The 26,585-nt window shown below is 40.4% G+C and overlaps 1 protein-coding gene across 1 annotated transcript; it reads right to left on the bottom strand.

The window, feature by feature from the left end:
• LOC112017450 (protein REDUCED WALL ACETYLATION 1) lies at positions 1-25,454 on the bottom strand. The gene is made up of 14 exons (XM_065763506.1): positions 25,316-25,454; positions 25,179-25,234; positions 25,018-25,090; positions 24,024-24,182; positions 23,258-23,407; positions 22,860-23,115; positions 7,684-7,799; positions 7,504-7,590; positions 7,365-7,386; positions 1,228-1,333; positions 1,027-1,089; positions 856-912; positions 255-351; positions 1-172 (listed from the first exon to the last, which is right to left on the bottom strand). Exons 1-14 carry the CDS (start codon positions 25,328-25,330, stop codon positions 17-19), a joined length of 1,413 nt encoding a protein of 470 aa, XP_065619578.1. The 5' UTR covers positions 25,331-25,454; the 3' UTR covers positions 1-16.
• Positions 25,455-26,585: the final 1,131 nt, after the last annotated feature.

The raw sequence follows: 26,585 nt of genomic DNA on the forward strand, positions 1-26,585 counted from the left end.
GAAAGGCACTTACCGGTTAATGGGGGATCTGAACGAGAATGAATGCGATGAAATACACACACACACAAATGGCTGCCCCAGCAACAAAATTAGAAAACAACCGTCGGTTGTCTTTTGTGGGTATAAAAACTGTCTTCAGTGTATTGGTTAATTCAAAAAGGCGATGAGATATCTGCATAAGCAAATTCAGAGAGCAACATGTTAGTACTGAGTGGCTTTCACAAAATCAGAGGGTAAAGAAGAAATATGCTTACTATGACATAAATGGCAATAGTGAGCATGAAGTTAAGCATGGGATATTCTGGAATAAGAGAAAGGAGCCACTTAGGCTGTCCATTAGGCACATTTGATCTGCAGAAACATATATGGAAATTAGAAATGCACTTGAGTTAATCGTCAGCATAGTCTTCCCTTTTTGGGTGCTGTTTTTCTTATAGTCTCATACTTTCTTCTTATTTTTATCAATTTCTCTCTATACATTTGCATTTTATTAAACCTTTCAATATTATCTTTTTATGAGCTGTAGGAGGAAGAGAAATGACTACCTTTACTTTAACTTAGAAGACGGAAAAAAATTTCAACGCTCTTTTAGAAATCTTATGAAAGCTTAAATGCCTCATCCACCAAGTAAAAGATGGACATGCTTTTCACATCATGGTATCAATTCAATTCTAGGAAGGGTTACACAAGATTATGAACTCATATAAAGCAACAGAAGAGAAATAAAAATGAAAGCCAATATGCTTATGCATAAAGATGTGCTCAAACTAAACAAACATATTTTATAATGGTTATATAAAACATCACTAGGAAAATTAGGGAAAAATAAATGAAAGTATGAATTAGTTTACACACCTCAACCAGATATGGAATTGTGAAATATAGGTCTCCAAAGTTATCTTGCCAAGCCACCTAATAATACCAAGTAGACAATTAAGAAATCTCAAAATGTGGTAGCAGAATACACAGAGGTTGAGGGGGTGGTTAAAGGGCAGAATGGTTTCATGATAGAGATAGAAAACGTACGAAAGAAGAGCTAAAGAGAAACTCCGAAACTGCTGAGTGAAATTCCGCAAGCAAATATAAACACTGAAATCATAAAGAAGGCGAAAATAAGATGCTGGAAAATGAAAAAGGAAATAACTGATTATGGATGGAAAAATTTTGCATGTAATGCCATGATATGATTCCCAAATAGGACCAATAAAACAACTACTCAATATACACGTTATAGGAATCCATGATGTGTATGGATGGTATTTGTTGTATGTAACTTTGTCCGGCTTGTAAATACATTTTTTTTTTTTTTTGGGTAAACAGTAAAAACAAACAACTAACAAACAGGGGCCAAACCAGGACAAAGCCTGTTACAAGGGACGCCATGACAGTCAGCCTCAACAAAGGAGACCAAATCCACGGGAGGAGCTGAATGAATAATGAACTCTAAAGCTTGAGCATGGCCGGAATACGCTAAACGATCCGCGCATTTATTAGCCTCTCGAAAAATGTGCCGGATACGAACGTGGGGGATTTTGGAAATCAAATCTTTGCAATCATCAAATAAAGGAGAAATTACTGAATTGTTGTAGTGGGGATTATTCAGAGCCTCCACAAGAGCCTTTGCATCGAGCTCGACAATAATTGAAGGGAGTTTCATTTGGTGGCAAATCATTAGCCCATCACGAAGAGCCCAAACCTCTGCCGAGAAACTGTTCACGTTGCCCAGCTTCCTAGAAAAACCAACCACCCAGTTTCCCACTTCATCTCTGATCAAACCTCCCCCTGCTGCCTTTCCCAAAGTTTCGCTCCAAGACCCGTCAGTATTCAACTTCAACCAACCCAACTCCGGTCTCTCCCACTTCACTTGTCTGAGAAACATTCGCTTGTTCCGACTTGGATGAGAGGCACAAAAGAAAAACTCCGAAGCCTGCAAAGCAATAATCTTACAAAGATTTGAGTTAACACTCTTACAATTGAAAACAACTTGGTTATGTTGTTTCCAAATCAACCAAAGAGCAAAGGAAAATAGAACATTCCAAGGAATACCCATTGCACTTTGAGCGAACTTGAGGCCTCCATTAGTGGTTAACCACTCCCTGATGTCTTGGGAGAAAAAAGAAGAGTGTAAACCATGGTTACCCAATTGATGCCATACGGATTTGACCAAGCTACAATCTCTGAGGGCATGCATGATTGATTCGACTTCTGAATGGCACAATGGACAGGTAGTATCAAGAGGGAGTCCTCTTCTGGCTAGGCACTCCTTAACACCAATGCTCTGCTGCATGCACTTCCAAATAAACATTTGAATCCTAGGCAAGGAGGGAAGCTTCCAAATCCAAGAACCAGAGAATGAACCAATACCTGAGGAGTTTCTGGCAAGGAGATAGGCACTACTCATATCAAAATTTCCTTTTGAAGAAAACTTCCAGGCTAATTTGTCGCTACACCTCGCCACACGGGGGACGGGGACAGCTTGGATGTCAACTTTTACCTCAGAGGGAAGATCAAAAGGAATAGAATTCCAATCCCAACCAGTAGGAGTAAGCACATTTTTAATTTGCAAATTTTCCGATGCTTAAGGCAACGGGCCTTGAACAACAGACCTGATGGGACCAAGTTTAGACCAAGTATCAGACCAAAAATTAAGACTGCTATCATGACCTGGTATCCATATGACCCCTTTTTTGAAAACTTCTTCACCTTTCTTGAGCCCTTTCCAGACAGTGGAGCTTGGCAGTCTTGCTTCGTTCCTAGCATTAATTCTTTGTCTATTGCAGTACTTGAATTGAAGAACCTTAGCCCAAGGGGCATTCCCCTCTTTGTGAAACCTCCAATTAAGCTTTGCCAATAGTGCCGTATTCCTTCCTTTAGCAGTTTGTAGCCCCAAACCACCTGCCTCTTTTGGTTTAGCCACTTCGTCCCAATTAACCCAATGCATCTTTTTGGCATGCTCTGTCGTCCCCTAAAGGAAATTTCTATTGACCCTATCAATGCCATTAAGGATTTTATTAGGAAGGGAAGCATATTGTATCACATAATTCGGAATAGTTGAGGAGGATGCTTGAATAAGAACTACACGGCCAGCCATAGAGAGTAAGTTAGCTTTCCACCCAGCCAGCTTCTTCTTGACTCTATCTAACACAAAATCAAAATCATGCTTACAGTCACCTAAATGTTTTAAAGGAAACTCCAGGTACTTGCCAAGGTTTGGAGTTGAGTTGAACCCAAGAATACCAGAGAGGTGCTCTCTATGATCCGGATCCACATCAGGAGAGAAAAAAACATGAGATTTGGCTTCACTCACCCTCTGCTCGGATCTTTGGCAAAATTTATGCAGCATAGCCTTAATGGTATTATAGTTATCTTGATCCGCACTTGCAAACAGCACCAAGTCATCCGCAAAGAATAAATGCGAGAAAAATGGGCCACTCCTAAAAGCTTTCATAGGAGTCCAGAGCTTAGTTTCACACTTCTCTTCAATCAAATGACCCAAGTATTCCATGCAAAGGATGAAAAGATAAGGAGAAAGGGGGTCTCCCTGTCTAATACTTCTAGAAGGACAAAAGGAATCAAGGCATCCCCCATTGAAAAGCAGAGAAGTCGACACCGAGGAGACACAGCTCATAATAAGCTCAATAATAGCAGTAGGAAAATTGAAAAATAACAGCATTTCCCTAATAAAGCTCTACTCAATCTTATCATAAGCTTTTTCAAGATCAATCTTAATAGCCATATACCCCTTTCGACCTTTGGCTCTACCTATAGAATGGATCAACTTTTGAACAATAATAACATTGTCCACCCCTCTTCTACCTGGAATGAAAGCCGTTTGGTAAGGCGAGACAAGAAACTCCAAATGAGGTCTAATCCGAGCAACGATAACCTTGGAGATGATCTTATAAATAGTGTTGCAAAGACTAATAGGTCTGTAATTACCAATGGTTTCTGGGCCTTGGATTTTGGGGATAAGCACAATGTGGGTCCTATTAAGATACTCAGGAACCTTCCTATCACTGAAGACTTTCCTTACTTCCTCCAAAATAGTCCCCCCAACTATAGGCCAGAAACGTTGAAAAAACCTGGCGTGAAGACCATCCGGACCCGGCGCCTTGTACGATTTCATAGACCAAAGAGCATCTCTAATTTCCTCCAAATTAACCATGCCATCGATAGAGTCCTTAGCTTCCTCAGACAAATGCACATGCCCACTCGCCTTGTGCCAAGGTACCCGAGAGGCTTCTTCTAGAGAAGTGGTATACAGAGATATAAAACCATTCCTAAAATGCTCCATCACTTCACTCTCAACCATTAGCCACTCTCCCCGCTCATCTTTAACCGAGGCAATGAGATTCCTTTTCCTTCTAGCTATGGCAGAAACGTGATAGAAAGAGGTATTGCGATCCCCTTGAATCATCCAATTAATTCTAGACTTAAGCCTCCATAGATCCCTTTCCTGATCAAGGACCACCTCTAGCTCCTGATGCAGTTTATTCTCAAGATTAAGGAGGGAGGAGCTCGGCCAATTGGAGATAGCTTTTTGGGCACCATAGATTCTTGCCATAATTCTCCTCTTCTTCTGATGGATATTCCCAAAATGATCCCTATTCCAAATGGTAGCTTCTTTAGAGAAAACCTCAATAGACTCAGCTAGATTTCTGTTACACTTCCAAGCACTGGTAACCACACTAGGAAAAGACATATCTGAGAGCCAAAATTCTTGAAATTTGAATGGACGACTAAGGCGAACTGATCTGAGCGGCATTGTCTCCAAAAGAACCGGACAATGATCGGAGTGACAACGAGGAAGATGGGTTACTTTCGCCTCAGGATAAAGGACACACCAGTCTGGATTCATGAAAAACCGATCAATCCTTTCCATAATAAGATTACTAACATCCCGTTTATTTGTCCAAGTGTACCTTGGTCCAGAGAAACCCATATCAACCATACTACAAAAATCTAAGCAATCTTTAAAAGCCAGAGACCGATTTACACTAACCCCTCTTCCACCAAATTTGTCATCTTGGATAAGAGGTTCGTTAAAATCCCCTGCCAATATCCAAGGCTTATTATGAAGCCCAGCAACCTTGGACAGATTATTCCATAAAACACACCTCTCTTCACTCCTAGGACTAGCATAAATAGCAGAGAAAATCCAGGAAAAATTAGAGGCATGCACCTTGACTTCAACATGAATTTCCTGCTCTGTTTTAGCTAACTCTTGAATCTCTACTTGATCATCATTCCACAGCAACCACAACCCACCAGTAAATCCAGTCGTCTCTGTATGAATAGCACCATCAAAAGGTAATCTGTCTGAGACTTCTTTAGCTCTGCTAACCCAACTTAGTCTCCATAATAACAAGAATGGCCGGATCATGCCGCTGAGATAACTCATGAATATAAGGCTGGAAGGAGGGTTTTAAGGCACCTCTACTATTCCAAATCAGAAAATTCATGATTAAACCAGCAAAAGAGGAAAAAAGAATCATTCAGATGGAGGGATTCCATCCCCTCCTTCCGATACCAAACCATCCATCCCCACTTCCTCATAAATTGAACCTTCTTTAGAACAAGGACTCGACAGCTCTTCAACAATGATATCCTCATCCCCCACACTAATGGGTTGGCCATATTCTTCAACAATGGGTTTACAATTAGAAGACTCACCTAATTTCCCATCACTGTTGACTGTACTCACCTCAGGAAGCGAAGGAACATTAGAAAATGCCGTGAATTTAAATGCATGATCAACAGGAAAGGGAGGCACACGCTTAGGTAAAGAGGCATGGAAGGGAGGCAGGGGATTGGCTTTAGCAACAGGAAGATTTCTCACAGAGGACCGGTTTGTGTTAGGTAGAGTACTTAAGCCCCTTGCCAAGACTTTTTTACCCTTAACAGAATTCAGATATTTCCTATGAAGTTGGGCTTGAGAATACAAGCTTGGGCGAAGCCCATTACCATTATCATGAACATTGGCCTCTTTAGTCGATAAAACACTCTCCACTGGGCCCAAATCGACGCTTTCCCTCATGTCTGTGTAGCCCAAACCAAAAACAATAGGACTCCAGACCGGTTCGGTCCTCTTGTAATGGCCCCCAGAGCCATGGAAACGGTCCTTACGTGGCATGTACTGCACTTGAGCTGGACCTTTAGACGTGCCCCTCCATTCCGAGTTTTTAGGAGTCTGTTGAGGCGTGGCATTCCGAGCTGATTTGTTAGTACTATCCGTACTGACAAGGGAGTATGTTCCCTTACGCCCGCTTGTCCTTCTGCTAACAACCATCCACGATCCGTACTGACCGTCCTCCATCGTATTCGTAACCACCTCAGCCATGTCTGTACCGGCTTGAGCACCTTGACCATCATGTGCTCCGTGTAATGGCTCACCTTGGTTGGGCAGCCCTTCCTCCACCGGTGCCACATTCTCCTTACTCTTACGTATGGTATAAGGGCATGCTTCCACTTTATGTCCAAGCCTTCCACAGGAGAAGCAGAGGCTCTGGATGCCTTCATAGCTCACAGCTTGCTCAAAATGACCAATAAGGATTGTGTTTACTAAAGGTTGGTTGATGTCAATCTGGATGCACAATCTAGCGTATTTGCCACGAGCCTCCATTGCTGTATGAGAATTAATCCTTGGACCTTACCAATGGTTTCTCCTAACTCCTTTAATACCTCCGCTTCATAGAGTTCGATGGGAAGTTCATAAAGCCGGATCCAGACTACAATTAGAGAAACATTCACTGTCGATGGCTTAAAGAACGGTTCCCAAGGCCTTATGGACAGGAACTGGTCACCAATAAACCATGGACCTTTCTTTAGAACACTATCAAGATCCTCTTTAGAATAGAACCTGACCAGAAAGAAGCCAATCCCAAGATCCACACAGTCCATCCTACTCGTCGGCCTCCACATTTGGTTCAGCTTGGACCGCATGTAAATGAGGCTATTTGTCCTTCCAACGAGCTTGACTATAATCAATTTGGACCAGGGTCCTCTAATGCGCCGTTTGGTCTCCTTGGTAAGCTTGTACGAGACCCAACCATCTCGAATCTGACCGTTATCCTCCCCATCTTCACCGTCGGAACCGTCGTCTTCCTCCATAAGGCTATCAAAATCAAAAGCTTTCGCATAAGCCCCTGGCATCTCGCCTACTAGCTTCTCCTCGAAGGAGGCTCTGTCAACAGACTCAGCATTCTGAAAACCTGGAGGTGGTGAGCTCTCCCTTGAACCTTCATTATAACCACTGTGATGGTAGTCCTTAACTTTCTTGTTACTTCGAACCAACTCTGCCTCTTCTTCCCTAAAGAGCGTGCGTGGTTTCATATCTTTAAGCTAAAAGGTTTGCTTGTAAATACATTCATACCACAGATAACCAACCTAGAAAAAATTTAAATAAAGAAATAAAACCAATAAATTAGAAAACTCAATAATAAATCATCAATAATTTATAAGAAGATAATAGAAACACCATGGTAACAAAATCAAGCAACTCACAAACACGGAAACTGCAACAATGCTTGCTTTGATTGACACTCTCCTCTTGGTTTCACATTCCTCCAATCTCTCCATCCATTTCTCAACCTTAACATTAAAATATTTGAAAATTTTAGTAGTTGGCAGTTGGTGCAACAAGAAAGCAAGATCTACCATACAACCAAACTTTCAAGGGATTACATTGGGGTGATAGTATGCATATATCATTCCAATGATCCAAATATAGCGATCAAGTCCAGATCTGAAATGCCACTCATGTAATCGAGGGAGATATGGTTTTGCAGGATCGGTATACCCTGTCTTAAAAAGTAACTGTTATGCATGTGCATAAGCCAATAAGTCCACTTGTATTAAAAGGTCATACCCAGTGCACAAAGTAAGTATACATGAATTAAGAAGAAAAAAATCACCTTGAAAGTTGGGGGTGGTTATTTATCAGGACTTCATGTGGCCATGTGGGGAACAAGGATAATGGAGAGTTTCTTATTTCTCATTCTTTGTTTGTGACTAACACATTCATTTATTGCAAGGTAAACTTGGAGGACATTCTCTCTCTTTGGTGTATTCTTCTGTGTTTAGAGGCAAGTTTAAGGACTCAAGAAAATTTTGGAAAGAGTGAGATTGTCCATGTTGGACCAGTTCAGGATGTGGATAATTTAGCTTATCTTTTTGGTTGTAAAGTGGGTGCCTCACCCATGAATTATTTGGGGTGGCTGATTGGGTTGCCTTAGATAAAAAATGGAAAAAAATATCATAAGGTAGTTTTTTCCCCCCCTAGGACAGAAGCTCATGGTCAAATTCTGAAGGCAGATAATTTTTGTAGGCAAAACATAGTCATTGTTGATTGGTGTTGCATGTGCAAAGCAATGATAGAGACAACTGAAATCTTTTCTTGCATTGTCCCTAGGGAGCTTTGTTTGTTGGCTTTTGCTTCATTTAGAGTAGCTTGGGTAATGTAATGCGGAACTCGATACAGGATCTTCTAGCATGTCGGAGAGCTAGCACCGAGCAATCAATGTTTAGATGTGTGGAGTGCTATTCCATCGTAATTGATCCAGTGCATTTGGAGGGAGTGAAATGCTAAACTGTTTGATGGTCTTGTGGACTCCTAGCTTCACTTGAGACTTTTACTCTTTAGCTTTGTTTGAATGGTTAAGGGATACTATGGATTTAGCTTGTGTTGAGATTCAAAATTGACCACAGACTAAGGCCCAAAGAAATAAAATGCTGGGCTCATTTCACAAAATAAATAAATTTGAAACTAAGAGAAAAAAAAAATGAGAGAAAAGGAGGGTGGGCTCCCACAGTGAAGAAAAAAAGAAAAGAAAGAAGAAAAGGGCAAGAGGCCCAAAGGATTGAGATCCAAAGACCCATGAAAGAACAAAGTTTAAAAGACATAAAGCAAGAGAAAGGGCCAAACCGGCCAGGGCCAATAAGCCAAAGGAAGTCCAATAAGAAGAGCTGGGTTGGGATTCCTGGGGCACACGAGGAAGATTGAAACAAAAAAGGGATCAAAGACAAAAGTATGCAGGTCTTATAGTCCAGACATGTAGTGGGACTAGGAAGTACGAAGCAAAAAACGCATGAGCCGTGATTCCAACCATTTGGAGAAAATGACAAGGAAGAGTACAACTGAAAAATCTGAAGAGGTGAAAAAGGCCAAATAGCTGAAGATCAGCTAACGGAGAAGCTGGAAATAGAAAACTACCTAAGGGACTTTCGTTTGGTCGCACCAAAAGTAAGAAGCTATGAGGAAAAAGGGAAACGACATAGCCTTGAGCAAAACTGGCACGACACAAACTCTAAGGGGCAAAAGGGAGAAATCACCAGTACCTTAGAGCTCGATCTGTGCTATAAAAGGAGGAGAGGTCCATGCTAAAGAGGGTATTCGGATTCAGATCAAGATTCATTTTTGATTAGATCATTGAGGCATTCATGGTCATTTTTTGGAGTCTCACAGAATTATAGAAAGAACTTTGTAAAATTAAAAGAAAACAGAGGAGCCGCTCTTAGTATTCCAGAGACAGCCACTATAGCACATGCTCGGATTTAACAGATTCAAACTTTGCAAGTCTTGGAAGATTAAATAGCTATCCAAGTCTGTAATTTTTGAACTTAGTTGAACCTTGTATCACGTCTTAGTGAGCATTGTAATAATAACTAAAGAAAATTAATAAAATGCACCTCACTAATTTGAGGATCCCTAACCTTTTCTTACATTGTATTTCATTTGTTGTGCATTCCTTTGCTATTAAAATATCATTTAATACAGATATTTTTACTTGTTAGTTATTTGTATTGTAGGAAGCTTGTTTTGTGCACCACTCGGTTCTTAAACAGCCCTTTTAGCTATGGCGAACCGAGCCCAGTCCACCAAGAATATTTATTTGGCCCAGAATCTTTGGGCCGTTGTGCTGAGAAGAAAAATGCACTCTCACATTTTGGCGACTCCACTAGGGACTGGGAAAAGGAAAGGGAAGAAAACAATCCCTTTGCAAAACATGCCTCCAAGACCAAGAAACAACAATGGTGCTAATGTGCCACTTGCGGCCTCTGAGCCCGTGGGAGAAAATGAAGTGGCCTTTAGACAAAGAGGCGAGGTGCACCTAACAGAACAGGAGGTCGTGTCAGAACAAAGGAATGTAAGGCAGGAGCCAGACCCCATGGCTCAGATGACTGCAATGTTGAAAGACTTGCAACAAGAAGTTCGAGAAGGCAAGACACAGGAAGTTAGGGACAATGCCCCCCTCTTAGGCAACCAAGACAAGACCCAACTAGAAGGAGGGTCAGCAGTGGGAGGAGGAACCAACCCCAGTACCTAACACTGGCAGATGTCAGCGCCCTCCTGGACCAAGAAAAGGAAAAACTTTCGGGGATCCCCAAGCAATTTTCTCGAGATCCCCCATTCCTACCAGAACTCCTTGGCAAGCCATACCCCAAGTGATATGAACCACTAAAGTTCCATCCTTTTGATGGAAGGAATGGAAGCGGAGTAGAACATGTGAGTAGGTTCGTCCACACTATAGGCCTTTACGCAAGAAACCAAAAGTTGGGTCTAAGGGAGTTTACTTAGTCCTTAGTGGACAGAGCATACACTTGGTACACCACACTGAGACCTGGGTCCATTAAGACCTGGGACGAGATAATGGAGAGATTTTGCGCGAAATATTACCCTAGTGAGGACAAGGTCACTTTCCAAAGCCTTTAGATGGTATGACAGAGGCTTAGAGAGGATCCTATCCAGTTCATCAAAAGATTTGAAGATGTGTCCTTAGATTGTTATGGGGACCATGAAGAAAAGGAACTCGTAGAGACTTGCATATCTAACATGCTTTTCGATTACAGACTCAACCTCGAAAATTTATGTATCACAGAGTTCGCTGACCTATTACAGAGAACTAGAAGGACAGCACAAACTATGAGGGTAAAGAGGATGCCAGTGTCCCAAGCCATGACAGCATCGGTGGGAGAAAAAAGGAAGAGGTCTGATGGAAAAATGTTCGAGGAACCATCGATGATCCCATGTACCGTAGAAGAATTAAACCATGTCTTGGACAAATGAATCAGGGATGGAGTGGTTAGGCCATTCACTGTGTCCAGACCACCAACCGAGGAAGAAATGAAAAATCCTTTGTTTTGCAAGATTCATAATTATGTCAAGCATTCCACCAAGGATTGCTGGACCCTCCGCAGGCTTTTTCACAAGAAGCTAAGAGAAGAAACCTTGGAGCTCACCCAGAAGGAGCCAGAAGTACAAAGGAACCCCTTACCCAACCACAAGAGAAATGGGGTAATGGCAGTAGTAATCCATGGGAATCCAACAGAAGCAGAAGAGCTAGAAGGATCTTTCCATCCAAACACAGTCAGGACCCTTTAGAAGAATCCCAAGTTCAGATCACTATTCAATCAGCTGGGATTTAGACCAGAAGCAAGAAGGGTGGCCACGGAGTCTCTCATGACTATAGCAATAGATTTAGGAATGAAATGTTTCACAGCAGAATCACATGCTAGTCGAGCTTTCCTGGAGATAACCAATGCCATAACTTTCACTGATGAAGACATGGAGGTTGAGCATCCAGACCACCGTAGACCCTTTTATCTAATGGCTACCATAAACGGTGTCCAAATTAGAAAAGCACTGGTGGACACAGGGGCATCACTCAACCTTATAGTCTTGAGCACCTTGGAAGCCGTAGGCCTAGCTGGAAGGAGGATCTTGGGGGCTCCCATGGAGATAACTGGATTTGGAGGATTAGTATAATCAATCGAGGGATATATACAACTGGCCCTAAAAGTGGGACCAATAGTAGCCTTGACTAGATTTCATGTAATCAACTCAGAGGTGTCCTACCATGTACTGCTGAGATGGCCATGGGTCCATAAGCACCATCTTATACCATCCACATACCATTAGTGTGTTAAGGGGAGATTGAACGGGAGGCCTGTAAGGATCCCTGCCAACCATAACCCTTTCAGCCAAGGAGAAGTAAACTTTGTAGAAACAATGTTCTATGATGAGTTAGAACCTGACGATGAGAGTCCCATGCCAGGGACCCCAGGAGCACCTATCTTGGAAAAAGAAGAAGGATGAGGTACCCATGACTTAAGAGGCCTCCTGAAAAGAAAAAGGCAAAAGAAGAAGCCCAACATCTCAGGATCCCAGGAATGTGTAGTAATACGGGAACCCGGGGGAAGATTAATTTACTGCCTGTGAAGGTGCGCGGGGCTTGAGTGCATCATGCAGGAGGGTCCTGGACCACCAGAATGTATGGTAGCTCAAGAGGAAGTCCCAGAGGAACCAGTTAAAGAGACACAAATTCAGCCTGAGCAAGAATTGGAAGAAATAAACTTAGGGGCTCAGCTAGGATCCCAGAAACCTGTTTTCATCAGTAGCCAGTTGACAGCATAGGAAAGGGAACCACTGGTAGCCTTACTTAAAGAATACATGGATGTGTTCGTGTGGACCTATAATGAGATGCCTTGCTTGGATCCTGGGCTCGTGGCCCATGCTCTCAATGTAAACCCAGGAGTCAAATCAGTAGTCCAACCAGTTAGGGTCTTTCACACTGATATAGAAGCTTAGATAACCCAAAAGGTTAAGAAGCTGCTAGCAGCTAGTTTTATCAAGCCCATTCAGTATCCCAAATGGCTTTCGAACATAGTACTTGTGAAGAAAAAGAACGGCCAAATTCGTTGCTGTGTGGACTTCTGCAGTCTAAACAAGGCATGTCCAAAAGATGAGTTCCCTCTGCCTAACATTGACCTTCTTATGGACTCAGCTGCAGGAAGTTCTATGTTCTCATTTATGGATGGGTAGAGTGGGTACAACCAGATTCGCATGGCTGCCAAGGACGCTAAAAAGACAGCATTCAGGATCCCAATTGGGAATTTTTATTACATTATGATGCCCTTTGGCCTCAAAAATGCAGGAGCCACGTACCAGCGAACCATGACAGCCATCTTCCACGACATGATGCATAGGACAATGGAAGACTATATGGATGATATTGTGGTTAAGTAAAAAAACTAGGACAGGACACCTCTAGGTACTTGAAAAATTTTTCAAAAGATGCAGAGAATACAAATTACGTATGAATCCCATGAAATGTGCCTTTGGAGTATCTGCGGGAAAGTTCCTCGGGTTCCTAGTACATAATAGAGGCATAAGTGTAGATCCAGCCAAAGTAGCAGCCATTGCCACCATGAAAAGACCAACAACAGTGAGGGAGCTCAAAAGCTTCCTAGGAAGGGTCTCCTACATCAGGAGATTTGTGCCAGGGCTGGCTTCAGTCACAGATGGCTTATCCAAACTATTAAAGAAAGGAACTGAGTTCATCTGGGGAGTGGAACAACAGGAAGCCTTCTAAAGGATTTAGCAGATTATGAATCATCTACCCACCCTCCAGGCACCAGTACGTGGGCGACCCCTGTTATTGTACTTGGCATCAAATGCCAAAGCAATAGGAGCCCTACTGGCGCAAGAAGATGATGATGGGAATGCGCAACCTATAAACTATATAAGTAGGACACTCAAGGATGTCGAGACCAAGTATCCCAAGATAGAAAAGGCTTACCTAGTGGTCATTTACGCATCCTAGAGGCTGAAAAGGTATTTCTCAGCTCACCAAATCCTGTTAGTGACTAAGTCACACCTCCATAAAAGCACTCTTGCATCAGCCTCTCCTAACAGGAAGAATAGCACAATGGCTAGTTCTACTTTCTTAATAAGACATAGGCTTCAGGATCTCCAAGGCTGTCAAAAAGTCAAGCCATAGCTGATCTTTTGGCACAGTTCCCAGGGAAGGAGGAAACCTCATTAAGTGAAGAGATCCTAGGTGAGGTAGCAGTGGTAGAAATCTCAGGAAAGAAATGGACAATGAGATTCGATAGGTCAGCTACAGCAACCTCAAATGGAGTAGAAGTTGTACTAAGCTATGAGGATGGGGACACTATACCCCTATCTTTCAAGCTTGGGTTCTCTTGTTCCAATAATGCAGCTGAGTATGAGGCATACTTGATCGGGCTAACTATAGCACTCAATATAGGGGTAAAACACATTAGAGTATTGAGAGATTCCAATCTTGTAGTTTCTCAGGTGAAAGGTGACTTTGCACTAAGGGAAGCAAGTTTAGCAGCCTACAGGACTTGGGCGCAAAGGCTGGAGCAGGAATTCTTGACATTTAGCATAGAGTACACACAGAGAAATGAAAACAGGTTCGCAGATGCGCTTGCCACCCTAGGGTCCCAAGTACCATTCAAAGGAAAAGACACTCTGCTCAGAATAGGAAGGCAGGAGCATTCCATCTTAAAAATCCTCTAAAGGATATCCCCCGGAAAGTCCAAGCAACGGGATTGGAGGAGCTAAGTGAAAGAAAAAATGAAAGAGACAGGATCCGGAGGGAATGTCAAGGAGCTGAAGGACTACGCTCTAATAGAAGGAGAACTATATAGGAGACTATCCGGAGAGATCCTATCTAGATGTATCAATGAGAAGAAGGGGAAACTAAGGTTGGAAGAGCTACATACTCAAGTCTACAGGACCTCAGAAAAGATCAGCCTATATAAGAGAATGCAGTGCATGGGATACTACTGGCCAAATATGAACAAAGAGGCAGCAGCTATACAGGAAAAATGTCAAGAATACCAATCCTCGGTGGACAAGGAAGAAAGCTACACTGTATTTATTATAGAAGATTGGAGGACTCCCTTCATGGAATACTTGGCTCAAGGGATCTTGCCGACTGACAGGGCACTGGCCCACCAGCTCAAGAAACTCGCAGTCAGATACTTTTTTTGTAGAATAGGATCCTATTCAAAAAGGGATACAGTGGGGATCTCCTAAGATGCTTGGGGCCAAGGGAAGCTAGGGAAGTAGTCAGGGAAGTCCATTCCGATGATTGTAAAAGTCACCCAGGAAAAAGGAGTCTCTATAAACAGTTAATATTGTTGGGGTACTACTGGCCAGCAATGAAAAGGGACTTCGAGGAATTAGTCAAAACCTGCCATTCATGTCAAGTCCTCGGAGATGCAATCCATACTCACTCAAATATGTTACAGGATATGACAACTCCATGGTCTTTCCATACTTTGGAGCTTGATCTCATAGGACTTATAAATCCCCCATCTAGTGGTTACATATGGATCTTGGTAGCTACTGAGTACTTTACAAAATGGGTAGAGGACATCCCCTTGAAAAAGGCCACTGGAGTAGCTGTAGCAAATTTCATTCGAGAACATATCATTACAAGGTTTAGGATCACCAGGAGGTTAATCAGTGACAATGTAACTCTATTCATAAACAAAGACGTGAAGGGGTTGACTGAGGCCTACTATATCAAGCATGGAAGGTCCACACCGTACTACCCATAAGGAAATGGCCAGGCAGAGGCCACCAAAAGGGTGATATTGAAGATCCTTAAAAAAATGAAGCAGGATTATGGAGAAAAATGGAATGACCATTTGGCAGATGTACTTTGGGCATGCAGGAGCTCTGTGAAAACAGCCACGGGATTCTCACCATTCTCCCTGGTCTATGGGACAGAAGCCATCAGCCCTGTAGAATTAATTGTTTCCACACCAAGAGTAGTACTTGAAGAAAGCCAGGAGGACACCGAAGACACAAACAATGAAAGGAGATTAGCAGACTTTGAAGGGGTAGAGGAAGAAAGAGAGCTAGCCAAGAGAAGAAGCTAAAGGTACCAGCAAATAATGACTATGCACAAGCAATACGCGCAAGAACTTTCACTAAAGGGCAACTGGTACTAAGGATAGCAGAGCATATGAGAAGAAACCTACCAGGACCCTCCAAATTTGCCCCAAAGTGGGAAGGACCATAGATCATCAGGGAGGCCCATGATAGTGGGTATTACTACCTTACAAAGGAAGATGAGACAATCTTGACAGAGCCCATAAATGGGAAGTGGCTAAAACAGTACTATGCATGAGAAGGGAGAGGTCTCAGTGCACTGGAATCCTTTTTGCCAAACTCTCCAACCTGCTAAGTGTTTCTTTCTTTTTATATATTATCGCTTAAGTAATGTTGTTCAGGGACTCGTGGTAGAAGGACACTCTATGATCCTTACTATTTTTGTTAGATTTGCTGTGTTCCTTGAATGACATTTATGTTTTAAATTCAATGAAATTTCTTTTTATTTCTCAGCTATTAAAGCTTAAGTATTACAAAGTCCTAACACAGACGAAATCAAGGGAGGATATCTAGGGAAATCTTTTTGATGCATGACCCAGGGTCACCCCACAGATAACTACAAATAGTTAAAGTTTCAAATACATGGTCTAGGATCCCAGGCAAATACTGAGGATACCTAGCCCAGTACTTGATAAAAAAAAAAAAAAACTGCCAAGTTCATGAGCTGGGACAAAAAATATATATATCGCCCTATGTACCCAATTCAATACTTGCGCAACCAAGAAGAAAAGGGGTGGGTACCTGTCTGGAACCTGCAGCAAAACTTGTGGGAATCATGGACCAGGACTCAGTGCAAAAAAAAAAAAAAAAAAAAAAAAAAAAAAAAAAAAAAAAGAAAGAAAGAGAAAGACAAAAGGAAAAGAAGATCCACATGCCATTAAGAAAGATTAGAAGCAATTTGAAAACACCAATACTTAAAAGCAATCCTAAAGCATAAGTACATGGAAGCAATCTCAAGGCACAAATGTAGATCTATGTAAAAAAAAGAAAAAAAAAGAAAAGCCAGAAGCAATGTCCAAACAAAGAGATAGAAAGCTTATACAACCCCAAAATTTTCATACACAGCTTAAAAAAAAAAAAAAAAAAAAGACTAGGAAATAAGGCCAGCCAACAAAGAGCCATTTGAGGAAAAAGCAGGGACAACTAAAGAAGAAAGAATCCTCTGTCTTTTGATCTTCAAATCTTGCAAAATCTTATGAGCATGAGCTAAACCTTCCTCAACAGCAGTAATTTCAGCATCAATACTCTTAGAGGCTTGCCTCTAGAATAGCGCGTGGGCTAATGATTGCAGGTACTCCAGCAAAAAGGACAGGTTGAATTTGGCTTCTAAGAGGTCCTGCACCACTCTCCTCCATTGTAAGAGCTTTTTCTCAGATAAAGAGTTTACCGAAGAATCTCTCAAGGAAATCAACATGGTGCACAGTAGCTCCATCAAAAGGTTCCCCAAAAATACACCTCCTCTGAAACCAATGGTAACAACTTTTGAACAGCCCATAACTTTTGAATAGCCCTTCCAGCAGTGGTAGGCCTTCCACAAGCACAGAGAACCACAAAAAGCTGCCATAGGAGGGCCCGAAATGGTGAAATGATTAGCAGGGAGGTTGTTAAACTCCAGACTATCAAAGCGAGCCAGAAAGATTGGGAGCCTTGAAGTCAGATCTAAAACAACCACCCTTAGAGCCTCCCCCATTGTTACATCACCACCTGAAAGGGTTGAGGAACCTTCAACCCTCTGGGCAGTATGAAGACTAGCAACCTGAGTAGATCCCACACCCCCCTCAGGAATCACAAGTTTAGGATCGTTGACACCAGTAGCAATTCCTGTAAAAAAAAAAAAAAAAAAAAGAGAGAGAGAAGAGGGTAGAAGAGAAGACTTAGTTCCTTGTTTAAAAAAAAAAATAATAAATAAATAATAAAAAGAGAAAGGAAGAAGAAAAAAAGAAAATAAGAGAGGGTAGAAGAGAAACCAGTATCGGCCTCTTGGGGCAGAGCTTCCTCCTCTTGCTCCTCTAACTTTTTGGAGGACTTTGGGAAAGAGCACATAGCAAGTTGAAGAAAAGGTGAGGAAGTCTCAGCAAAATGACTAAAAGAGGGCAAGGATATAGGAGGCTTCACCATAAATAAATAAAGAAGACAGAAGAAGGGCACAAATAATTAAAAAAAAAAAAAAGGGAGGGAGCCAGAGCGATCAACACCCACCTTCAGAATCCTCCGATTCTAAAGAAGAAGCAGCACCAGAGGCAGATTTCACAATGGCTTGGCCTGGAAAGAAAAGGGAAAGAAAGAACTCAAAAAAGGGAGAAAGAAAAAAAAAAAAAGGGGATGCAAAAGAAATATAATTAACGATATTGTAAAAGAATAAGGCTCACCTGTTTGCCCAGATGGAGACACGCCTCCCAAAGTCATTGTACTTAACCCCGTTTGAGGTAGCACAGTCTTGATAGGACTAGGAGTCTGCTCAGATTGGGGACCCTGGGACGCGGGAAGCTCAGGAACCTCAGGATCTTGGGTAGCCTAGACACCCTGCATTGGCTGCCTAGCCTCCCCAGCAATGCCACAACTGGGAGTCTCCTCTTCAGTACCCTGAGATCCAGCTGCAACCATTTCCTCTTCCAAAGTCTCACCAAACTCGGGGGGAGAGACCTCCACCTAAGAAAAAAGGGGAGGGGCAACATGAACAAAAATAAAGCTTAAGGGCATCACAAGTACAAAGCGCTAAAAAAAAAGGATAAAGACAGACAGTAGGAAGGCATGGATTAAAAAAAAAAAAAAAAAACATACCACATCTTTACCAGAAGAAGGACTTCTACCTTTCATAGGATCCAACTTACGCTTGGACTGCAGAAAAGACAACCACTCATCAGTTCAAAAAAAAAAAAAGAAAAAAAAAAAACTACAATGTAAAAGAGAAAAGAAGTGAAGAAGCCTTGCCCTTCTCTCTTTCTCAACAGGGTCTCCGGGTCTCTGTTGTTTACTACGGGTACGTCCAGAGGGTCCCAGAGAACCATGGACTGAAGAACTCACCCGGCCCCTTACGACCAAGGGTTGCTGAACTTCTTTTTCCTCAGCAAGCACCAACTGTTTATGAGATTTCTCAGTTTTCTTCTTTTTTGTCTTAGGGCCAGTACCCCCTACACTCTCTTCAACTGTAGCCTCCTTCAATTTTTCCTGCTTAATTGTTTTTCCTCTACTTATGCCAACGGGAGTACCAGTACTTATGGCCTCTACTGCCTCCTTCTTAATTGGTACCCCAGCAGAAGCACCAACAATAAGGTCACACCCTAACTAAGTTTCTGGGAAATCCTGCATATATGTCACCCAACCTTCCCTGGAAGCATGCCATTCTGCGAAACCAGTTTTGCTACTTACAGTAGCAGAAACAACACCAGTAGTAGACAGAGACAGACATTTGTTGGATGTTGGGGTAGAAGAAATGCCAGGGTTAGGGACTCTCCCAATCTTGTCAAAACCAGCATAGTCAACAAAGGACTTTTGCACCCTTCTCCAATAGTCAGCATAACCACTGGAGGCATAAACTCCTCTCTGAAAGTTGGGTACTACAAACTGAGGACTCCTTCGTGACCAATAAGTATGGCCTAAAGTCTCATAAAAGGATCCAAGGAAGGAAGAAAGGGTACTATGTCATTAAACACTAGAAGGATATCCTGATCGAAACCAAACTGCTGAAGTACTCGATGCGCCGAATAATGGGTGTACCATGGGCCACTTGAGAAAAGCACAAGAAGCTAAGAAGGACGAATGCAAGCCAAGTAGGCTAAGCTACCCTCATCATCACGACGTAAATCAAAAATATTTCCTGTAGAAGTCAGAAAAGAAGATAACATAGAATCACAAACAAAACCAGGGCCAAACTCCCGGGGGGAGCGCTAATGTAGATGGCCTACTTGATCAAATAATTCAACCAAGTTATGGCTGCCACCTTTCAAACTCAGCCAACGGAAAATAATAGGGTGGCTGTCAGTTGAGCTACCACAAAGTCCTTTAACCACATCAGGGGACCCCTGAAACTTATCTTTTACAAACTTTAAATTCCTACATCTTGCTAAAGTAACCAAAGAACGATCCCACATAAATACCTGGAGAATGGCGCAATGAAGAGAAGAAGTAATTACATAACAAGAATCACCCTTGGCTTCATCTCCATGAAGCTAATCCAATTGAGAATAGACATGGCCCAAAAACATAGAGGCTAGAGGATATTGAGAGCCCTGAGCCAACTTAATCGCCAATGGAAAAAGAGTGGACTTGATTCCATACCCAGCGAACTCGCTGAATAGAAACTTGCTAAGCTAGAATGCGAGGAACTCGGCTTGCCTAACTTCCTTATCCTTCTCGCGCAAAAGATTCATAACCCACCTACCCATCCTAGCCGGTTTCCTACCAAGAGAAGCAGTACATCCACCAAAGTGAGCAAATAACTTTTCTTCCAACTTGAGATCCTCGTCAGAAAGATTAATATCAAAGGGGTTTTCATCCCTAAGCACCGGAAGGAGAAAATTGCTGACCACGTCATCCAGGGTGACAGTCAATTCACCAACAGAAAAAGAGAAAGTGTGCAGAGCAGGACACCAACGGCGCACCAAATGCCTAAGGCTTTTGGCATCTCTGAAACCCTCAAGATTCCTGGAAATAGACACTACCTTCAAGACACCGGCGCACTCCAAGTGGGCCACAAATTCCTCGTCAGAAAGTTCATTATCCATCCAAATGGGCCAGCCTTGGATCTTTCCAGTGACAAAATCGAAAAAGATGGGGACCGCCTCTCGAAGTCCTCACTTGATCTGGAGATCAAAAATCTCCCTAGGATCTGGAACTTGTGCAGAACCAATAAAGCCCTCTTGACCAAAGAATACCTAGGCATGAGTGGATGGAGGGGTCTCGCCATGGGACACCTAAAGGAAGAATAAGCTAGGAGTGTACTAGGGGTCTCGTAAAGGAAAAGTAGGGCACCCAATGACAGACTCATCTTGCGCAGAACTAGAGGAACCTTCACCTTCAAAGGTACTAGGAGTACGCTTTTTTCTTTTTCGAGAAGAGGAAGAAGCCATTGAAGCAATGGGTATCTTGAAAGAAGAAAGCAGGTACCAACGAGACTGATTGAAAGAAAAGAAAAAGAGACTAGGAATAGAAGATTCAGGCAGACAAGAAAAAAGGTAATGTGAAAAGGCTAGAATGAAGAAATAAAAGAGCTGTTAGAAAAGACAATATGTGGAAAGACGCACCAATTGCCAGGAATTAAATTTAAAGAGGGAAAAGTTATTAGCAATTATTAATGGGAGTTAAGGGAAACGCAAAAGTAGGTGGTGGAAGTTCCTTTTCGAAACTCAAACTACCACGTCCCATGTAAAAAGAAGGAGTTAAAAAAAAAAAAAAAAAAGCGAAGGGTCCAAGAAACCAAAGACCAAAAAAATTAAAAAATCAAGATCCCCGAAGAAGAAAGAAATACTGCAGAAACTCACGCATGGGCTACAGGCAACCCATGAGCTCGGGGGGCTAAATGTTGAGATTCAAAATTGATCACAGACTAAGACCCAAAGAAATAAAACGTTGGGCTCATTTCACAAAATAAATAAATAATGAAACTAAGAGAAAAAAAATGAGAGAAAAGGAGGGTTGGGCTCACACAGTGAAGAAAAAAAGAAAAGAAAGAAGAAAAGGGTAAGAGGCCCAAAGGATTGAGATCCAAAGACCCATGAAAGAACAAAGTTTAAAAGACATAAAGCAAGAGAAAGGGCCAATAAGCCAAAGGGAGTCTAGTAAGAAGAACTGGGCTGGGATCCCAGAAGTCACCAGAGTCCGGGAATCCCTGGGGTGCGCGCAGGAAGATTAAAACAAAAAAGGGATCAAAGACAAAAGCATGCGGGTCTCATACTCCAGACATGTAGTGGGACTAGAAAGTACGAAGCAAAAAATGCACAAGCCGTGATTCCAACCATTTGGAGAAAATGACAAGGAAGAGTACAACTGCAAAAGCTGAAGAGGTGAAAAAGGCCTAATAGCTGAAGATCAGCTAGTGGAGAAGCTGGAAATAGAAAACCAGCTAAGGGACTTTCGTTTGGTCGCACTAAAAGTAAGAAGCTATGAGGAAAAAGGGAAACAACATAGCCCTAAGCAAAACTGGCACAGCACAAACTCTAAGGGGCAAAAGGAAGAAATCACGAGTACCTCGGAGCCCGATTTGTGCTATAAAAGGAGGAAGGGTCCATGCTAAAGAGAGTATTTAGATTCAGATAGAGATTCATTTTTTATTAGATCATTAAGGCATTCATGGTCATTTTCTGGAGTCTCATAGAATTATAGAAAGAGCTCTGTAAAATAAAAAGAAAACAGAGGAGCCGCTCCCGGTATCCCAGAGACAACCACTATAGCACATGTTCGGATTCAACAAATTCAAACTTTGCAAGTCTTGGAAGCTTAAATAGCTATCCAAGTCTGTAATTTTTGAACTTAGTTGAATCTTGTATCACGTCTTAGTAAGCATTGTAATAATAACTAAAGAAAATTAATAAAATGCACCTCACTAATTCGAGAATCCCTAACCTTTTCTTACATTGTATTTCATTTGTTGTGCATTCCTTTATTAGTTAAAATGTCATTCAATACAGATATTTTTGCTTGTTAGTTATTTGTATTGTAGGAAGTTTGTTTTGTGCACTACTCGGTTCTTAAACAGCCTTTTTAGCTGTGGCGAACTGAGCCCATTCCACCAAGAATATTTATTTGGCCCAAAATCTTTGGGCCATTGTGCTGAGTAGAAAAAGGCACTCTCACAACTTGTAATTCTTTTAGGGAGTTTTTAGCTTTTTATAATGTTAGATGTTAGATCTTTGGTGGTGCTCTTGTATTCTCCCATACTTCCTTTTTATTAAAATTCTTTTGGAAAAAAATAAAGGAAAAAAAAAACGGATCACAAAGTATGAGACCCAACACCAAAGTCCAACCTAAAGCTCCAAAAAAATGTCATTTTTAAACTTTAGTACAATTGATTGCTGTCACATTTCTGCTAAGTTCGCTTAGAGTTAAATCAAGCGAGCTTAATCGCTGAGCTATGAAATGACTTGCTAACTCCCAGATCAATAATAAATGTAGCAGAAATTGAAAACCAAAAGACAGAAGATAGGTTACTAACCTAAAAGGAATGCTAGAGGACGCCAGAATATTTCAAAAAATCCCGGGATTTGCCATATCAAGATGACCACAAGAAAGCTTGCAAGAAACTTCACAGCCATCACTGATCTTATCTCATTATACTTGTTAAAAATCCCAAGGGCTCCATACACCATTACAGTGAAAAGCGTGTGCATAGGGCAGATATAGTACAGCATATAGTCATTGTTCAGAACAATGCAGCAAAATGCCACTGAGAAATTTAACCGCCACATCATCTGTTTTATACCGTAAGGATTTAGAAGATCATAGATTCAAAATATATACAAAAAAAAAAAGAAAAAAGAAAAGAAAAGAAAAAGATAATAAGTCAAATAATAAATGATTATACATTTTATATTCAGTGAATTAAAAGGTTACCTGAGTAAAACGTGCAACGCTAAAATCCTTTCTAATATAATAATAGGAAAAGTTGCCAAATCCAGTTAAAAAAACATATGCAGCAATAAAGACGCGTATTGCATTGTATATCTCTGTTGCAGCAAAGTAATGGTACAGTAAAAATAGGACCTGCCAAAACATAAAAGAAAATTTAAATGCAGTCAATGACAACTTGTAAAGCAAATTCACTAACCCAGGTAAAAAAACTTACTAAAGCTAATTATATAAAAGATGAGTGTAACAATAAATTGATAAATGTAGCATACTGTGCACACAAGCAGTTTCAGATATTAAATTAATATGTGAGATTCGATACATCAGAAAAGAATGTTTTCTGATTAGTGATATATTAGCAAAGAATGTTACAGTCTCAAATCTGTTATCATTCAATAATTAAAAACCAAAATCAAATCAATCCATCAAATAGGTTCACGGTTTCTTTGCAGCATCTATTATCAAAATCATAATGCATGGCTAAAATTAACAAACGAGAAAGCATGTGAGCCAAATTTTAATAACGTCTGGAACAAAATGAATGACAACTAAGGTAAATTAAGCTAGTTTGTCACCATATGATCACAAAGTAGTGCCAGAATACAATTATCCAAAATAAATAAAGCATGAAGTAGCAGGCATAAGTTTGAGAGAAGTTAAATGCTTTACATATGTTTTCCCAAGTAAAAGCTACAGCAATGCAACTAAGTACAAGTTATGAGCTTTAAAAAAAATAAAAAATAAAACTTACCTGCATCCATCCTTTCCACTCCTCAGTTTGATGCCGATTAAGGTAAGGTAGGGATTTTCCAGAGAATGCTGACATATCACTATGATTTTTCAAAGAAGTAAATGCTGAAACTATGATCAGCAGAATGTTGAGAAAGAGGAAAAGATCCCGATTGTAATTCTGCCCAAAAAAGCCACCAAAAATTAATCAAAATTGTCAATAATAAATTGCAGCCAATTGTGTTTATCAACATGTGAATTTAAAGCATGACTCTACATCATCACCTGTTAGCTAGAAATAGACTGTGGGGAAAACAAGGTCATAAAAAAAAATGCATCACATAGATTAGCGTGGTTATTTTTCTATTCTCTTGTACTAATAACTTAATAGAATAGTACATTTTGGCTACAAATAAACTGTAGCATAAAAATTTGAATTTCTAGCCCAGCTAAATAATAAATAAATAAATAAAAGCAAAGAGTTTTAGGCTATCATCTTATGAGGCTTTCCACTAAGTGTTGAATAGAGAGAGTTCTTTATTATTGCCAATGACCTTATCTTCACCTTTTCTTATGAGAGAAGGCATTGTTTGAGCTAGAGCTCATTGGCGTGTTGAAAAAGGGGGAACAAGGAAGGAAGAATAAAAATTTCTATTTTCCTAACCTGAAAGAAGTTCATAGATTACAACTTAATCCCGTATCTTTATATAGATGAAGCTGGTCAGGCCCAATGGAAGGTACTCAAATCCACATAAATAATAATAATAATAACAAAAATGATTTTATTTTATTTTTCTTTTAGGGGCAGGGGCATGAATAGATATAAGGCAACACTATAATGAGGAAGAAACGAACAAGAGTCCAGAATTAAATAGAAAACAAGTGCCTCACTGCCTTGTGTGATAAGTATGCAACTATGCAACACAACATCTTAGGGAAGCATCTGAGTGCAAAGGCGTCAATTAACAATATATATGGGATTAAAGAAATACGTTCAATGAGCAGGAGAAATGCACCTTTGTAGATTCTCCCAGTAATTTTGTTCGATCACATATGTAGAAATAGACCAGAATTGCCCCCAACTCGGACCTACAGCATGCAGTTATGATATGAAGATAGAAAGAATGCTAAGTTTTGTATATCAAAAAAAAAAAAAAAAAAAAAGATAATGACTTACATTGCTCTCAAAGTTGCCCTATTTTCTAGCAAGAAAGAGTCATCCATTGTCAGAAACCTAGAAACATGAGAAGCAAAGGTAAGAACACCCAAAGATAATCAAAGCAGAGCTCCAAAAGAATACATAATAGCAAGTTTCCTAATTAGGTTCATTTTAATGGATGTACTATGAAACTTTGCAGATGCTGATCTTGGGAGGCCTCCTTCCAGCAAAACAGCCCGATCATCTTCTTTGATTGTCTCCTTTCCCAATTCATCTAGATTAACGTCTGAATGACTGCAACGAAGAAAGTATTTTGCATCAAGAAAAGAATGAGAAGTTGTATATTATTTCTTCCTTCCATTTTTATAAATAAAAATATTCTCAATTTTGAGTATATTCATTAAACAGAATCTTGGAGACTTAAGTGTATCAGAGCCCAAAAGGATGATCCATTTGATTTATAATCATATTACATACTTGGAAACTAAATAAATACTCCCTCATCCTAAGTAGTTTGTCCAATTTAGGAAATGATAAAGTTTGACTACAAACTTGGTTGTAGTTTAAGACTACAACTTCACTCAATATTGTTTTGTTATATGTGAATTTTTACAAATCCACTATTGATTTACATTTTCTTTTTATATCTTCTATGTTTGAAAATTTTCTAGAAGATCAAAGATCAATAACTATGTCATCAATCATTTAAATTGCAAGTTTTTGTAGTCTAAAATTATGCATAAAAAATAAGTTTATGAATCTTATAGTAAATAATATCTGATTTTCACAAAATTTGATACATGTGTTAAGGGTACAAAGAACATGCAATCCAATGGTTAGATTTTCAACATATGTAGCAATGTTAATTTTTTTAAAGAAAGTTTTAGCCAAACTTTGTCTTTTAAGAAAACCAATTTTTTAAGGAAACATCATTTAATGTATTAGTAAAAAGTTACTAATTTCCAAAATTAGTCTTTGTTATTTAAACTCAAATAAAGCAAATGGAAAAGAAGTATTGACTTCTCAAATAAAGTACATGGTTTGCTAGAAAAGTTATAATAATTGTGTTTATTGACTTTTCAAAGTGGACAATATTTTGGTATGTCCTAAAATGGAAGAGTAGAAAAACAATGTCAGACAAAGGGATTATAATTTAAGAAACCACTACATCACATGGAGATCACATGTTCTTAAAAAAATTTAAATGATAAAATTAGTAGAATCAATAGTTTCTAGTGTTTGATAGATATTAATGAAGTTCTAATAATAACAACTGCATGCTTACTATTATTAATCTATATATTACTGAAAGTTGAAGCGTAGCATTTAATGTCGCTACGCTCACATTGAGCCACGTCAACAGCCATGTCATTCTCATCCTCTTTTCTGAATTTTTAATTTAATTTTAAAATAGATTTTACCAAT

The sequence above is a fragment of the Quercus suber genome, unplaced genomic scaffold, assembly GCF_002906115.3.
Source record: "Quercus suber isolate HL8 unplaced genomic scaffold, Cork oak 2.0 scaffold_510, whole genome shotgun sequence".
NCBI classification, from domain to species: Eukaryota; Viridiplantae; Streptophyta; class Magnoliopsida; order Fagales; family Fagaceae; genus Quercus; species Quercus suber.

Bases quoted from the DNA above. Each gene is read 5' to 3' on its own strand.
- LOC112017450 (XM_065763506.1), bottom strand. The intron at 24,183-25,017 runs GTGCATTTCTCC...TTTTTTGGGCAG, and splicing joins TACTGGGAGAATCTACAAAG to AATTACAATCGGGATCTTTT. The intron at 1,090-1,227 runs GTGTATATTGAG...TTATGATTTCAG, and splicing joins ACATCATGGATTCCTATAAC to TGTTTATATTTGCTTGCGGA.